Genomic DNA, 18,517 nt, shown 5'->3' on the forward strand with positions numbered 1-18,517 from the left:
CACAGGGACGTCATTTCACGGGGGACATCGTCACTCCGTGGGGACGTGGATTTAATTTTAGGGGTGATGTGACGGTCAAGCAAAAGTTATCTATCGGGGAAGGGGCAGAGGAATAAACCATATATACCTGTCGTGCATTTCTTCAATTGTATGCAGAGCTTTGCACTCGTTAACTGTACATGACTTTATATAGTGTATTAAATGTATCTTTTGGTCGTGGTAATGTCTGACCTGAATCATTATGTTTATTTCGAAAGAAAATGTCCACAAAAGGCTAAGGTTATGAAGCAGGTTTAAGAAACATAAATTTTACCAGAAAGTTTGCTGAATTTTCATATTTCACATCATTACAATGTCATGAAATGCCCTGTATTTGCCATATTGTTTCTGTGAAATTGGTTGATTAGTTGGAAACTATCAAGAAAATGAAGAATATTCCCTTTTTTATGCTGAAAGATCATTTTTAGTTGATGTCACTCTCGGTTTTTATACCTATTAAAGTCTACATCTGGGATCAAATACATACAATATCAATTTTAGCTTGTATCTCTAAATAATTTTTTATTGCGTCGATAAACTGAAGGATCATTTTCAGTTGATTTTACACTCGGTTTACCTATAAGTCTCAGTGCATCTGGGATCACAATATGTACATGTACAATATCAAGCTGAGCTTAATTTTTCATAATTTTTTTATTGCTGCGATACATTAATTAACTCAAGCTTAGCCATAAATCATGACAGAATACAGAATCCAATCTAACAGAATTGACCCACCGCCATCTGTACAGATTTTGCAGATTTTTGTAGGTTGAAATCTTGAAAGTATTTTATTTGAAGGCCTATACGTACATGTACATGTGCATGGAAAGGTGTACAGCATCAAGTATCAAAATTCAAATTTTTTCAAAGGACTGCCTCGAGTAATTTGTAAAATCAAAATCACCATAAAAATAAAAACATCTTTATACATGTGTACCCCATCAAGTTCAATCGAGTTCACATCTTGATCTTGATAGTTCACAACTACATCGTGTACAAAAAATATATTCCTTGCAGGCAATTTTATTTTTTATTTATTTCATTTTATTATTTTTTTTATTTTATTTATTTATTTATTTATTTATTTATCAATTATTTATTCATTCATTCATTCATTATTTTTATTAATGTATTCTATTTTATTTATTTATTTTTTTTTTGGGGGGGGGGAATTCTTTTTGTAGCTGTCTGCCTAAATCTGCAGCTTGGGTAAGCTTTAATATTGCAATGACTGGATATTTCAGGACTCTGTTTTTATTTAGTTTCCAGGGCCCTTTTGAGCATTTTGGGGGCCCCCTTTTAATTTTTTCCCGTTTCCTTCTTAAATTGGAGACGGTTTGAATCTGTGAAAATGATGAAGATAAACGAGATTCAAAAAAATCATTCTGTATGAATGAAATTATAAAATAACATAGTTTTTAAACCTAATTCAGTACTGGCATACATGTAGTAGGAGATAATTGGTACCTCCATGTAGAAACGATCTGTAGACCTACATGTATAGATGAATCTAGAAAATTTTGTGCATCACTGATCCATGAAGTAAATAGTACTTATTATTGACCAGGTATAATCCCTTATTATTTCCTCCCTGACCCTGGTTAATTAATGTGTTCCACCGCCAGCCATACACCACTGCACAAACACAGATATCAGGACATGTGTGCCATTAGCTTCATGTATACTCGCAAACCATACACACATCTTTGGCTCCTGTGTGTTATACACAGAATTATGCACAGATTTTGTTCATTGACATTGCCATGTACATGTAAACACACAGGTTAATGTCTTATGGTACACTACACGTGCATTCAAGCAAATAGCACTCTTCGTGTTTTTGTGCATGTATGTACAGTAACAGAAGAAAAGGAAAAGTATACGCTCTCTGGACCTGCCAGTCCTCTTGCATTGCAGCTCTGCTCCAAAATAAAAGTGTTTACATATTTTTTTTCACCTCGTGTGTTTGTCAACAACAGGATACAGATCTAGCTCTGCTTTTGCGCTAGCGATTGCTTTTGTATGTCATCCAAACCTTGGTTTAATCTGGATTCTAAAACGACTGGAAAAATAGAATCAGATCAATATTTGAGCTTGATTATCATTCCACAGTGCAGAGAGTAAGGGATCTTCTGACACTCAGGTTAGGTTACTCTGAATTCTGAATATATTATAGAAAATATTAAATTGATTTGAATGTTCTGGTTCCTGTGTTGCAGTCTAGAGTGTTCAACATTGAATGTAATCCGTATGTGCACCCGCCGGCCTTTGAATATAAACGTGGGACTGACTGTACAGTAAAGTACAGTCTGATTGTAGCCAGGATTCAGGTTGGTACTACAAAAACCTCATATAGATCTAGACTTTAATACTGGGTACATACATATTCTTGCTGTCCACAGAAGGGACTTATTCAATATTTTGTTCATTCTTATTGTGGTAATGCCTGTTTTTTTAAAATAATTTTATTGAAAAATTAGTATGCTCATCACATCGATAAGTCTTTTTCTTTTTATGAAAATAAGTTAAAGATAAATTCCAGTATTGGTAACGATCTCAAAATGACTTTTTACAGAATCTAATAATAATTACCACCCAAGTGTCTGTTTGTATGAATAAAAAATATGTGCCAAAGGATTCTGGAAGAAGTTGTGTAATTGCTGAGAAATAAGCAAAATAAGCGCGGATTCGGTCACTTCCGTCGGGTCTTTATTCCAGCAATAATAATTCACTGGCCCACTTGTGCCTATCTGTGTGATCTTCAATGTGAACATTATTCAGCGTAGATTTCAAGATTTCACAAAGTTCAGTTTATGTAACTTTGGCCGTGTTTATGCTTTCACTTTTCAGGCCAGAATCAGCGTTTCCAAACGTCGTTAGTCCAAAACACGGTTGCGTCCATGCTTACTTTCATTTAAACGCTGTTTCAAAACGCCGATCGTAAACTCACAAAAAGGTGCGTTTGTAAACGTCATTTGACCAGAATCAGGCTTTCTGGGGAAGCATAAACAGAACCGTTTAAACGTGTTTAAATGACGTCATTTGGTACATGCTTCCGGTGAGATAAAAATCTGCGGGCAATACAGTCGTATTGCTCCATGCTTATCTCCACATAATAACAACAATCGGAAAAAAAAACTTTCGAAAAAAAGACGCTCCCAATTTGACCTCGCTTTACGATGCGAAGCCAGCTGGAGATCATGATTTGCTCTGAAAAGTTAAGCATAAACAGCACTACCAGAACCACGTTTACGATCGGCGTTTTGATTCACATTTGAAATCGCTGATTCTGTCCTTGCAATGTAAGCATAAACACACCCTTTACCAGATCTAGATCCTCGATGATATACTGACAATTAAGCCTGGTTTTGCAGACTTTCTCATGAAATCAGTGTTTACTGCAACTACTGGCATTTCTCTTTAAAAGCTGGTAAAATGGCAAATGACCTGGCCTGCAGCCTACACATATAGGCAATGTACTTTTTTCTACAAATCAGACGCATCCGAGAATGAATCAACAATGGTACACCAGGCTTCGCTATTTGACATGAGAGTTGGTAAATCATATAACAAATTTTTTGTATCCCTACATATGCAATCAACAAAATTTAAAAGTCGCCATGTTCTGTTTTTTGTCTCACCTGCATAGAAACCTGCATAGCAGTGTGAGACTAAAGGCGCTGCTTTTCTGGCGGTGGCGGCGTCAACACCAAATCTTAACCGAAGGTTAAGTTTTTGAAATGACAGCATAACTTAGAAAGTATATAGACCTATTTCATGAAACTTGGCCATAAGGTTAATCAAGTATTACTAAACTTCCTGTCCGAGTTTCATGTCACATGACCAAGGTCAAAGGTCATTTAGGGTCAATGAACTTTGGCCGAATTGGAGGTATCTGTTGAATTACCATCATTTACTTTGAAAGTTTATGGATCTGATTCATGAAACTTGGACATAATAGTAATCAAGTATCACTGAACATCCTGTGCAAGTTTCAGGTCACACGATAAAGGTCAATGAACTTTAGCCAAATCGGGGGTACATCTGTTGAATTGCCATCATAGCTTTGAAAGTTTATGGATCTGATTCATGAAACTTTGACATATAAGTAATCAAGTATCGCTGAACGTCATGTCTGAGTTTCAGGTCACATGATCAAAGTCAAAGGTCATGTAAGGTCAATGATTTTTGGCCATGTTGGGGGTATTTGTTGAATTACCATCATATCTCTGTATTGGTCTAGTTCATAAAACGTGGACATAAGAGTAACCAAGTATCACTGAACACCTTGTGCGAGTAATAGTAGTTTTCAAAGTCAGCACTGTTGCTATATTGAATCGCGTGATGCAGGTGAGACTGCCAGAGGCATTCCACCTGTATGAGGGAGGCCGTCCGACTGTCTGTCCGTGAACTTTTCCTTGTAAATGTAATAATTTCATTTTCAGTTTAACTTAACATAGGCTCATGTAATTTGATGTGTATAATACTAGCATGGATCCCAGGAAGCCTTTTGATTTTGAAGTCAAATGGTCAAAGGTCAAATTCGAAACCGCAGCATTGTCATTCTACACCTGTTGGTGGAGTAGCGCGGTCAAAATGTACGAAGATCGCTTCCCGAAGAACGGTTGTGTCCTCACGCTAAAACCAGTTTAACGAGGCAAAGCGATCTTGAAAACTACATCGCGAGGTGGCTTTCCAAACTGGTTTAGAAGATAGCTTCCAAGACCCCGTCGACCGTTCTCACTACACGTTAAACTAGTTTCCACTAAACTAGTTTCCAGTAAACTAGTTTCAGGAGCATAGTGAGAACAGCCTCTATGATACTAGCATGGATCCCAGGAAATTATATTGATTTTGATGTCAGAAGGTCAAAGGTGAAGTACCCACCTTCCACTTTTCTCGCTTGACCAAGGCAATAACCCAATTTTCCACTTTACAGGCGGGCGTATTATGCGCTCGCCTTAGCAACACTCTTGTTACAAAAAACAGATAAAGTGCATTTTTTCTTCACGAAATAGCAAGGTTGGTTGGTGTTGGAGTTGAGTTGGCGCTCTTCAATCTGGTAGATTATCTGCGCCATAGTAGGAACACTTGTCTTAAAAAATGTTTTACACGGAAGTCTGCTATAGCGTGTGCAATGTCAATCTGGCTGAGCGCACCTTTTTTGCTCTGCAGTGTGTACATACTGTGCAAAAAAGTTGAACGTCCTGTGACGCTTTTTTTTACCTTCATCGCATTGCTTGAAATATTGAATACACCTATTTTGTAATCACTTTTAACATGCACACAAGGAACGATCATCGACCATGGGCCAGCCCTTTCCTTGAAAGCCCATCTGCAGTACAGTGATTTGCATCTTGTGTGAGAAAAGGGAGAGATGATCTGTCTTGTTTTATTCTGTAATTTGCTTGTCAATTCAAAGGGGACATAATTAGATGCTACAATAGAAATTAATGATATATCTTGTATAAAAAAATTATAGCTGCATTTGCCATCATTATAACAAATACATGTAGGTATAATATTGATAATAAGAATGGTACATTGTAAATTGCGAGGAAATTCTGCAAGTTTTCACTATTTCCCAAATGTCAAATTGACAATGACTTTGGTACATGTATGTTGCAATGAATATTTTTTTCCTAATAATAGCTTACTTCCTTCCTTTTTGTGTCATGCAGGTGGTTTAGAAATTTGTAAAACGGAAAAGGCAACTCATCTTTTATTGCTCTAGTCTAGATGAAATTGATATATCTGGCACAGTGTCACTTACATGTATAAAAAATTTGTGAGCTTTTCAAAGGAAGAATCCTCATTGTGAAATAATCGCAAAATGAGAAATAAAAATAGATTGCTGGAGTGCTGTTGAATTTAAATTTTGTAATATAAACACCAGCGTTCTCGCTAGACCCATTTTACTGATAGTTGCTATTTAACAGCATTACACAGCATTTTATGCTGAGTTTGCGGTCTTAAAAAAGCCAAAAGTAAAGGAACATCAATGTAATAACAATCTAAAATTTGCAAAATAAGAAAAAAAATTTAAATACGCAAGTATTTATGCCATATAAGAATATTCAAAAATGCAAATTAAACAAGATTAAAGATGGAAATAAATGCAAAAGCAATTCCTCTTTTCATTTGAAACAAGTGGGGTATACGGAAGCAGTGTTTTTCATGATGAGCAATGGTCTTAAAAAATATTCTTTGGCGGTTCAGCCCGACCAGTCGACCACTGCCGTCCACTTTACCTACAGTACATGTATAACTGGGAATCACCAAAGTGCCCCCCCCCCATCCCCTACTTTAAAAATCATTCTGTTGCTGTTGATAAGAAAGGGCAAGCATGGAACGCAACTGTGAACCCATGGGAACTTGGAACTTGGCTCTATACACAATTGTATGAGCACCTATTGAAATTATTTTGATAATGATACATGTATTACTGATAATATTTCCCAGACCATCAACCATGCGGGTTTCAGTTTAATGAGATTAGTTTCAGTCTGTACATGATGGTACTTTTTATGATAAGCCTGTGTACATTCATTCAACTACATGTTCATGTCGGACCAGTAGATACCAAGTTTTTCCATTTTTTACTGGTCCGAACCTAAAATTTACTGGTCCCCAGAGATAAAGAAAAACATTTTTGAAAAGACTGAGCTTATTTTACTGTCTATTATTGCTTTTATTACTATTGCCCTCCCCCCAAAGGAAACACACACCAACCAACAGTACACACACACTCACACAACATAATTCATGAGAGCCATTTCTCAGTTTTTGAGAGCCATTTTTATAATTTGCACATGAGGAGAAAGAATAATTTGTATCATCAGGTGGTTTCAGACCGCCTCGAGGTTTGTCAGTTCCAGGTATTCCCTGATCGGGAAATTTACCCCGATTAGAAAATACCAGGTATTTTAGTAATGTGAAAGCAAACTACGCGTAATTTCCCCGAAAGAAAATACCCGCTAAATAGTAGGTACTTGGCGAAATTACGAGAACTTTCGCGGGGATTTTTCCAAGGTCGCAGGTATTTTGGCGATGTGAAAGCAATGTACGGGAACGTTTTATCCCAGTGTGTCGTTGGGCGCGGCGGCGTGGGTGGCTGCTGGGCTAGTGATTTTGAATTTCGCGCCCTGCCTGTTTATCGTAACTTCAGGAACTTATCCCGGAGGGTATGGTTCAGGGCGGTGTGAATGCAGGAATAAATTAATGGGTATTTTTAGCCTAAAAAAGTTCTCGTAATTTAACGGGGATTCTTGTGATCGAGGCGGTTTGAAACTGCCTAGTTTGATATATTTTATCGAACCTGTAAATCTTGCTATTTCTGAAAAGTTACCAGCCTGACAGCAATTTTTACTGGTCTGAGACTGTCGGAATGGTAGCAGTGCCATGCGGTGAATTATGTGTGATGTTTTGATCACTTGATACATTTTTGCATCTATAGGCCCTATAACGGAAACTACAGGCTTGCAATACGTCTTTGAGTCTAAATACATCCTAGCACTTTTTTAATTGCCTACTTACTTTAGAGTATGCAGCCTATCGATTTGACTTGATACATCAGGAATCTTGATGTATACCCTGTAGCTTGTACAGTATGTATCTTGTGCTAACACATGAATATCACAGACCTTCAGGAGAATATCATGATAGATTTACATGTACCTACGTACTTAGGCCTATAGCTACATGTATGTCAATGAATACCGTTATGTAGCTGTATCATAATATGCATGAAGGATTTGAGCATCATTAATATAGAAACATCAAATTTGTTGTTTTTTTTGTCATGTATACATTTATGTATATAATTTCCGGTTGCTTGTTTTCACATTTTAGGAATTTTACATTCAAAATCTTACACTAGCTTGTTATATCAGCCTTTGAGGTGGCCTCATCAGGTCAAAAATCCTATTAACAAGCCTGCCTGTTTCGATATGTGTATAGCCACATCAGTTCTTTCACCAGTAGTGATCAAATTTTGTTACCGTCTACGGCTAAATCAGAAATATCAGCCTAAATTTGAAGAATTAGTAGATTGCATCATGGTTAATTTATAGTGGCCATGTTTATGCTTCCACTTTAAAGCCAGAATCAGCGATTTGATACGTGATTAGTCCAAAACACGGTTGGTTCCATGCTTACATGTACATGTAAACACCCTTAATAGCTACATGTACATGTAATCCTCAGGGAATAATTTTGCTTTACAAATTTGAATAGCATTTTTGGTTATAATAGAAAAGCTCTCATCAACTATTATAATGTACAGTCCTATGTAAAATATACTTCATGTATACAAAAGACTTTTGTATGCATAACTCAGTCTTTCAAAAAAATGTGGAGCAAATTGCGATGTGATACCAGGAAAAATTATTCCGTGTATACAAACCAAAATTTGCATCTGTGCTGCAGTGCACTGTACAATAAATGTAGGTATACATTTAGACAGTGATCTACAGTGTAAGTTAATTTAAAGGTCAAGTTCACCTCAGAAAAATGTTGATTTGAATCAATAGATAAAAATCAGACAAGCATAATGCTGAAAATTTCATCAAAATCGGATGTAAAATAGGAAAGTTATGACATTTCAAAGTTTCGCTTATTTTTAACAAAATAGAGTATATGAACGAGCCAGTTACATCCAAATGAGAGAGTCGATGTCACTCACTCAATATTTCTTTTGTTTTTCATTGTTTGAATTATACAATATTTCAATTTTTACAAATTTGACGATGAGGACCTACTTGCCTGAAGCACAAAATGTTAGAATAATGGAATTCCACATGTTCAGGGAGGAATGAAACTTCATTTCACATGACAATGACGAGAAAATAAAAATATTTCATATAGTGAAATACAAAAGAAATATTGAGTGAGTGATGTCATCAGTTCCTCATTTGCATACCAACCGAGATGTGCATATAACTGTTTTGTGAAATGAAGCGAAACTTTAAAATGCCATAACTTTATTATTTTACATCCTATTTTGATGAAATTTTCAGTGTTATGCTTGTTGAATTTTTCTCTTTTTATTCAAATCAAGTTTTTGTTGGGGTGGACTTGTCCTTTAAGTTAACCATTTTCATTTTTCTGATGAACTGTATTTTTAGGTCTTGTGGTTTTTGTAATGTTATATATGGTTTTCTATCTACCAGAATCTTGCTATATACATGTAATTGTTTTGTTAGGAATTTTGTGAAGATGGTATTTCTAGTTTTGTTGGAAAAATGTTTAGTTATCGCATTTCCTACATGTACATGTACTTTGGAATTATCTGGCTCTTGTAGTTTGTAAACACAGTGTATGACTAGTGCCCCATCTTACAAAGAGGTAAAGGACAAGTCCACCCCAACAAAAACCTTAGGGTCCTGTCTTACAACTTTAAAGGACAAGTCTACCCCAACAAAAACTTAATTTGGATAAAAAGAGGAAAAATCCAACAAATATACACTGAAAATTTCATCAAAATTGGATTTAGAATAAGAAAGTTGTGACATTTTAAAGTTTCGCTTAATTTCACAAAACAATCTTATACACACGCTGGTCGGTTTGTAAATGAGGAGACCGATGACGTCATCCACTCACCTTTTCTCTTGTATTATATTAAATGAAATATGAAATTTTCTTATTTTTTCCTCATTGTCAAGTGAAACAGCAATTAATTTGTCCCTGAACATGTGGAATTAACATCTAGTTCAGTTAAGTTATCCTTATTATCAAATCTGTAGAAAAAAGGGACATCATCGACCGTCTCATTTGCATGTCACTGGGTTGTGCATATCACTGTTTTGTGAAAAATAAGTGAAACTTTAAAATGTCATAACTGTCTTATTTTACATCCAATTTTCATGAAATTTTCAGCATTGTGCTAGTTTGATAATTTTCTCTATTTATTAAAATCAACATTTTTCTGGGATGGACTTGACTTGTTTTTGAGTTGTGATTGACATACATGTAAGTGAGTCACCAACTGAAACTTTTAATATAGAAATACATCATTGTCATAATTTTTCTTGAAGGAAATTTACTCAAGAAGCACACTGAATTGTCAAGAAAAATACATCATGATCTAAAAATATTTTTAACAAACGTTCATTTTAGATATTTATAGCTTTGCTGGCTTTCCATATTTGTGGTTGAACGGTTCAATCACAATTCTTTGTAAGACGGATCCTGGTTCGCGTTTACAAAAATGCAGTCTTCCTGTTTCCTACATGTAGATCATCCTTTTGATCAAGTTAATATGAAACGATCAAACTTTTTCTCTGTAAAGATATTCAACGAAACAATCATGATGTCATGAATGAGTTTGATTATTTTCAATAAGAAATTAAGAGTCTTAAGAGATAAAGAGGGGTGCGAGATAAGCAGTATTGAAAATTTAAATTAATTTTGAACAGCTTTATACAGTGTACATGTATATTCCTTTTTGAATATCAAGAAATTTAGGTTATACTGGATTAAAAAGTGTCTTTAAAAAAAGTAATGAATTTTTAACATAATTTGGCTTACTTTTATAATTTTTCATGTGTATTTTCTGCTTACAGACCATAAATAATACAAGCTTTCTGGGAAGAAAACATCAAATATTGGAAGGATTCTAGAAATTTGGCCACCCATTGAGCCAGCCAACCTGCACCATCTGCATCAAGCGAGGGCAGTAGATATAGGAGGTAGATTGCACAGAAGAGGGGGAGAGACGGACAGGCGGAGGGGGACGCGATTCGTGGAGTGACAGAGCGGCAAACTAGCGGAAGATGGGTAAACAGAATAGTAAATTGAGGCCAGAGATGCTGACAGATTTAAGGGAAAACACAGAATTCAACGAACACGAGCTACAAGAATGGTATAAAGGATTTCTAAAAGGTAAGCAGCATCATGGGTGAATTGTCATTTGCTCTCACTCAAATTTGGCAACATATCTAATTGACACTTTTAGGCCTTGTGCTTTCAAAGATAAGTAACACAAATTAGTGACTTCAAATGTTTAAAGCAAAACCAAAATGAAAGACATTTCTCAGGATTGTTATCCATTCACCTCACCCGGGTTGAGTGCAGTAGAATGTGGGTACTTGTCTTGCTAAAGGAAAACTTGCCAGGGCTGGGATTAGAACCCACGTCCCTCTGATTAAAACAAGTCATAACCACTAGACCACAACACCCCCCCCCCCATCATACCTACTCTTTTTCTTTCTCTCATACACCCCCCCATTGACTTCTCACACTGTCTCTCTATCTCTTTCTATCTCTTTCTTCATCTATTTCTCATACCCCTTTCATAAACCCAATTATGCGGCTAATAGCAGCATAATTTGGCCGTAAAAATTGGAGGAGGACAAGAGTTATCCGCATTACTTTGATACTGCTATTATCCGCATAATAGCAGCATCGGGACAAGATTTTGAGTTTATGAACGCATTTCCAAATAATGCAGATAATTGCCATGGTGCGGTCACAAGGTCACCCTTTTCCAACACAACCGCATAGGAGGGGGCGTGTCCAGTTGTCATGACGATTATCCGCCTTTTTCAGGACGGGCGCTCGTAAAATAATGCGGCTTATTTTCAGAGTTTGTGAACGCAATTTTTATTGAATTATCCGCATTACTCTTAGGCGGCTAATTGGAGGATGGGTTTATGAAAAGGGTATTAAACTTGCTCTCTATTTCTTTCTCTACCTCACTTCATTAATTCCATATCTCTGTGTTTTTTTTTCATCTTTTGCTCTCCACCCAGAGCTTCATTTCTCCCCCATTCCAACCTTCTCCTTTTTTCCATCTCTGCTATTAGTATTAGGTGGTTTCAGACCGCCATGAAGTTTGTCAGTTCCAGGTATTTTCTGATCGGGAAATTTACCCCGATCAGAAAATACCAGGTGATCTTGGCAATGTGAAAGTAAATTACACGTGATCTCCCTGAAAGAAAATACACACTAAATAGTAGGTACTTGGCGAAATTACGAGGATTTTCCAAGGTCGCAGGTATTTTGGCAATGTGAAAGCAATTTACGGGAACTTTTAGCCCAGCATGTAGTTGGGTGCGGTCAGCGTGGGTGGCCGCTGAGCTAGTGATTTAGAATCTCGCGCCTTGATTGCTTCTCAGACCATACTGCGCATGCTCCTAACTTCAGGAACTTATCGCAAAGGGTATGTTTCGGGGCGGTGTGAATGCAGGAATAATCAATGGTTATTTTTTAGCATAAAAATGTTCTTGTAATTTAACAGGGATTCTTATGATCGAGGCGGTTTGAAACCACCTATTGAGTGCACCCTACTAGAGATGGAATGAATATGATACTGGAGGCAAGGCCACCCGTGATTGATGCTTAAATAGATGAAGGGTGCGCAGAATACTGCACAAGGCAAAATTTAAATACATTCTGCTGCACATCTCATATTATTACAATTAGCATAACCTTTTCCTTGTCATTCCTTTTTAGTCCATACATGTACGTAATAATGTACATGTGGTTTATATTCATTTGGTCTTCAAACAGTTTATCTACATGTACATCACATGGGTTAAACCTGCTGGCCGTATTCTGAAGTCAGGTTTAACTTGAGACCATGGTCTAATTCTGTGCTAAAATTATGGGAAGCCAAAAGCTCAACAATTCTGCTTATTTCTTATATTTACTGTCTTGTTTCCCGTTGCTTTCGTAATGAAATTAATATTTCAGTTATCATTCTGAAACAGTTATATACATGATTCGAGTGTCATTTGAGTCAATAAATTGAACATGTACTAATAAAGATTTGTGTTCCAATCGGATTTCCATATTTAAACCACAACTTTAAGCCAGGGTTTAATTTAAACTGAGTTCAGAATACGGGCCATTGGGTCTACTTCTACATGTATCATTTGGTCTTCTTGCCATTTGGTCTACGACCCACATATTCAAATGCCCAGTTATTTTTGGTTGAATTTCCACTTTTTGAAATTTTGGAATTTACTTAATACTTATGAAAATTTGGCTCATAACATTTTATCTATCCAAATACATGTACATGTAGATTGTATGGTGTTAGAGCAAGGGGATTTTTTTCCTATTGAGGGAAAGTCCACCTAAAAAATACCCAAAACCCCACACATGTACATGTTAATACATGTAATCATAGTCAGAGTCTCCCACATCCAGTGTTAAAGATCTATTATTAGCTTAATAATAGGAATATTTGCTTTCAATAGTACATCTCAATATAGGATCCCACATTGTTACGTTGTCAGACGCTGACGCCATCTACACAAATATCTCAGTGTGTAATTTCCTCTATTCTACATTGTACTCTGTATCGTCTATGATTATTTTATTTTTTTATTTTCCCTTAATCCGCTTTCTTTCTCTTTCTCTCTGTATTCCTTTCTTTAACTATGGAACTTAATTTTTTTTTAATTTTCTAGTCCACTAATATTTCATTTTTCCCTCTTCTTTCTCTTTTTTTTCCCTAGACCTACATCGTCTTATTTTTCTTTTCCTTCTCCCCCATCCCCTTCCTCTCCGGTTTTTTCTGCTCCTTCTTCTCTCTCTCTCTCATCACTTCTCGTTTTCTTCCTTTTTTTTCTAATCCTTGTCATCCTTCCTCTCCTGTTTTCCCTTCTCAATCTCCTTATTCACTGTACTGGCTCCTTTTCATTTTCTTCTTTCTCCTCCTCCTTTCTCCTCCTCCTTTTCCATCATCTTCACTTCCCCCTCTCTTTCTCCTTTTTCTCCTTCTCCTTCCTCTTTTCTTCTCTTCTTCTTCCTTGTTTCTAATCCTTGTCACCCTTCCTCTCCTGTTTTCCCTTCTCAATCTCCTTATTCACTGTGCTGGCTCCTTTTCATTTTCTTCTTTCTCCTCCTTTTCCATCATCTTCACTTCCTTCTCTCTTTCTCCTTTTTCTCCTTCTCCTTCGTCTTTTCTTCTCTTCTTCCTTGTTTCTAATCCTTGTCACCCTTCCTCTCCTGTTTTCCCTTCTCAATCTCCTTATTCACCGTGCTGGCTCCTTTTCATTTTCTTCTTTCTCCTCCTCCTTTCTCCTCCTCCTTTTCCATCATCTTCACTTCCCCCTCTCTTTCTCCTTTTTCTCCTTTTCCTTCCTCTTTTCTTCTCTTCTTCTTCCTTGTTTCTAATCCTTGTCACCCTTCCTCTCCTGTTTCCCTTCTCAATCTCCTTATTCACTGTGCTGGCTCCTTTTCATTTTCTTCTTTCTCGTCCTTCTCATTTTCCATCATCTTCACTTCCCCTTCTCTCTCTCTCCCCTTCCTCCTCCTCTCCTCATCTTCTTCATTGCTTTATTTTCATTCACTTTCTTTCCTCCTATTTTTCTCAGACTTCTCATTTTGTAGTCTTAATCTACTTCTTACAGTACAGTGCAGGGCATCACTTTTTATTATCCCACCATACCGAAATGTGCAATACTCTCTTAATGGTTTTCTATGAGGTCTGGTATGCCTATGGGCAATAGTATTGAATTTTTCTTTTGCGAGCCCTGGCCCTTGGAAAAACCATTTTCTTACTCTTCCGTGCTTTCATTTCTACTTTTCATATTTAATTTTACAATTTCAAATTGTATTTTTGTATTTACCTTGTACAATTTGTGTATGTTTATTATGGCCAAATAAATGATAATAATAATAATTATCAATTGTCATTATGCAGTGTATTTTTCCCATGATTATGTTTCTTTCATTTTATCCATGTAGTTTCCCTCCTTTATCATGATATGAATAGTATTGGTTTGTATACATGTATAATGTAGCTGTTAAATAACTTAGCATATTTCTCCATTGCATAAATCCTTTGCTTGACCAATAGTAACATTAATACATTTCAGACCAAAAAGGCAGAATGCTGCATGATAGCCACAAATCCATTCAAAAGTCTGTTTTCACAATTTTCATTTTCTTCCTGTAATAATATTTGATTTCGTCACTCTGACTTAGGGCCTATGTATAGAGTAGAATCCAATTAAACTCATGCAGTGGGCAGTACAGCCCTGCAGTGAAAACTAATATAATAGCATTACCGTCCGTCCCGTGAGGCAAGATGTTTGTAATAATAATGACAAGACATATCTGCGACCTTCTTTTATTGTTTTGATTAATAGATAATAAATTGAGTTGGCATCTCGGAGAGGGTTGCGTGACAGAGAATACTTGATCTATATAAACATGTTGTAATTGGTTTGTACATGACAGTAATTACAGGGGCCTCGTTTCTTCAATATTGCGTACCTTGGATTGATGGTGTCACACACGTAAAACATTCCCCATAGACTCGTGTGTTAAAATGGCACTTTTGGAAAATTCATGAAAACCGAAGGTGAAATTATTTATTTATTTATTTATTGAAATATATTTATTCAGGAAAAACACAAGATCAGTATAAAAACACTGTTTTTCATCAAGGTCCTGAAAAGGTTAAAAAGGTTACATCAAAATTCTAAGCTGATATAAGAATACGACCAGCTGCATATAATAAGCTAAAAAAAAAGAAAAGAATGACTATGGCAGTTCGTATTACGCAGTTTTATTGAGAATCAGTATTTACAAGTTAAAATGAGAAAGAGAAAAGGAACCAGGAACCTTTTGCAAACCTCGTAATCCATTTAAAGAGTAAGCCTACACACTACGCACCCATCCATCCATCCACCCTATCACCCAAAACACATTCACCCACAATTAGTCACAATCAATCGCAATCAGTCAACCCCACCCAGATTGATTCATAAACTCTCAAACAATCACAGTAGACAGATCACCCTGCAACAACACATGAATAGAAACAGTCCACACACGACTCATTCACTGATTGTAAAAAGGAAACAAAGCTTGCAATGTCCAGGTCCCCTCTCAATATAAATGATTGCACAAAAGGTTTAAAAGAGACTAAAAATAAATGCAGCTGGACGTTTACATTGGTAAAAATACATAAGGCAACACTGAGTTAAAAAAACTTTCTTATACAAATGCTTAAAAGATAGTACAGATGTTGAAGTTTTTGTGGCGTATGGCAAAGTGTTCCAAAGTTTACCTCCCGCATACATAAAACCATGTTTGAAACATTCTAGATTAGGTTTTGGCAAGATTACATTAAAAGAATCGGCAGATCTTGTATTAAAACCATGTCTATCAAAGGTCATTTCGATATTATTGCACATTCTAGTGGGAGCAAATCCATGAATACATTTATACATCAGTAATGCTAAGAAATAATCCCTTCTTTGTTCGAAAGTTTGCCATTTCAATGACTTAATTAGATCTAGACCATTAGAATTTTCATAATCAAAATTTTTTGATACGATCCTTGCAGCTCTTTTTTGTAACCGTGTGAGTATCTGTTTATTTTTTGCTGAGCAATTACCCCATACTGAGCATGAATAGTCAAAGTTGGGTTGAATAATTGTTTTATATATTAGATTCAAAGCATTCAAATCCAAATAAAAGCTCATTTTTCGCAGAGCAAAAAGTTTTTTGGCAAGTAACTTGGCAAGATTTTGAACATGAAAATTCCAATTTAACTTATTATCGATCGTTACTCCAAGATATCGAATATTATTCACCTGTTCTATTTTCTTGTTATCTATGAATATATTAATATGAAAAGAAGATCTTGGACTTAACGACATTACTTTGGTCTTATCGATATTTATACATAATTTATTATTGTGGTACCAAGAGGTAAGTGAGATTAAATCATTTTGTAGTGTATCTATGGCTTTTTCAACACTATTGTGAGAGAAGTATATAACTACATCGTCAGCAAAAATATTACATGAACAATATTTCAAACAATCTGTGATATCATTAATAAATAATAAAAATAAAATGGGGCCAAGGACACTACCTTGGGGCACACCTGTAATTACATCCCCTGGTTCAGAGAACTGATCATGACAATAAACGATTTGCGTTCGTTGGGATAAATAACTTTGAAACCATTTTATTTCTGACCCATTAATCCCATAACATTTCAGTTTTTTTAACAATAATTCATGGTTAATAGAATCAAAGCATTTTGAAATATCAAGAAAACATGCTGTGACAACTTCATTATTATTAAAAGATTCCAACCAGTCATCAACTACTTTATGTAGGCAAGTAGTTGTTGAGTGGTTGGGTAAAAAGGCAAACTGATCAATATTTATCAAGTTATTTTTACGAAGATAGTATAATAATTGATTTTGTATTTCTTTCTCAAAGAGTTTTGAAATATGGCAGGCAACAGAAATCGGTCGATAATTAGACGGATCACTTTTGTCTCCCTTGCCTTTGTATACAGGGGTTGTTTTAGTACGTTTCCAATCAAGCGGAACAGTGCCTTCTTCCAAACTTTCGTTAAATAAATAACAAAGAGAAATTGCGATGTAAGGAGCCGCTATACATAATAGTTTCGAATCGATATTAAGTATATCATTATTACTTTCAGTGCCGAGATTTAAAAGGCATTTTGAAATTTTGTTTTCATCAATATTTTCAAATTTAAATTCATAAATACAGTCAGGATGCTTCCATAAAAATTGACCAGTTTGATTATCAACCAAATTCCTACCAATGTTAATGAAAAAATTGTTAAGAAAATCTGCGTCAATGTTAGACGGAATAGTATCCCGTCGTTTACCTCTGCCTGTAATTCTATTTAGCTCACGCCAGATCTTTTTAGAGTTGTGCTTATGTTCACTGACAATTTGACTAAAGTAATCCTTCTTACGTTTACGGATTAGTTTCGTAATATGATTTCGAATCTTTTGGAAATCTTTCTTCAAATTGGGATTTGACTTACTCTTATCCTTTAAATAATCTCTTTTATACATGAGTTTAACAATATCACTAGAAATCCATGGGCAACACCCTTTTTTAACCCTCCTTTGTTTTATGGGGGCATATTTATTACAAATAGACAGAAATTTAAATTTCCAAAAGCACCACGCCTTTTCAATGTCATTAAATTTTTGTAAAGTATGTATAGAGGAAAATTCAGTCTGTAGGTCAGTTACAAAAGCAGACTGATCAAAATTTTTAAAGTCACGGTACGTAACTGTTTTATGTTTCGCCTTTATTTCATCTTTAATACTAATACAGGTATAGACAAGATAGTGGTCACTAATAGCTATTTTTGCAACCTTACATACCGAATGTTTATCAGGACAACTAGTCAATATATGATCTAGGCATTTTTCTGAGTTTTCTGTTACCCTAGTAAATTGTGTAACAATTTGTTTTAATGAAAATAAGTTTTCTAACATAAAAATAGGGTTACAGCTTAAGTCATTATTAGTATTATAATCATAATTCAAGTCACCTAGTATAATAAGTTCTTTGTTTTCAGTCGTAACTTTTTCAAGCGTTTCGGTAAGATAGTCTAAGTATTTTTTTTCAGAATTTGGTGGTCTGTAGACACAACCTATAATAATTCTATCATTTCTGTTAAGTGAAAGTTCGATCCAAATAGCTTCAAGAAAATCTGTTAAAAGATCATTCC

At 35.6% G+C, this 18,517-nt stretch overlaps 1 protein-coding gene across 3 annotated transcripts in view; it reads left to right on the forward strand.

Annotated features, from left to right (window-relative positions):
- Positions 1-18,517, forward strand: part of LOC121430553 (neurocalcin homolog) — a 53,582-nt gene that overhangs the window by 14,721 nt on the left and 20,344 nt on the right. Inside the window, exons 1-2 of one of the 3 annotated variants that reach the window (XM_041627863.1) lie at positions 1,908-2,185; positions 10,605-10,923. In XM_041627863.1, coding sequence (XP_041483797.1) covers positions 10,815-10,923 — 109 coding nt within the window. In that variant the 5' untranslated portion in view covers positions 1,908-2,185; positions 10,605-10,814. Of the gene's footprint in view, positions 1-1,907; positions 2,186-2,277; positions 2,373-10,604; positions 10,924-18,517 lie in introns of those variants that run through there. The other 2 variants (XM_041627865.1, XM_041627864.1) reach the window with 2 other exon arrangements.

This window comes from Lytechinus variegatus, chromosome 17 (genome assembly GCF_018143015.1).
Source record: "Lytechinus variegatus isolate NC3 chromosome 17, Lvar_3.0, whole genome shotgun sequence".
NCBI classification, from domain to species: Eukaryota; Metazoa; Echinodermata; class Echinoidea; order Temnopleuroida; family Toxopneustidae; genus Lytechinus; species Lytechinus variegatus.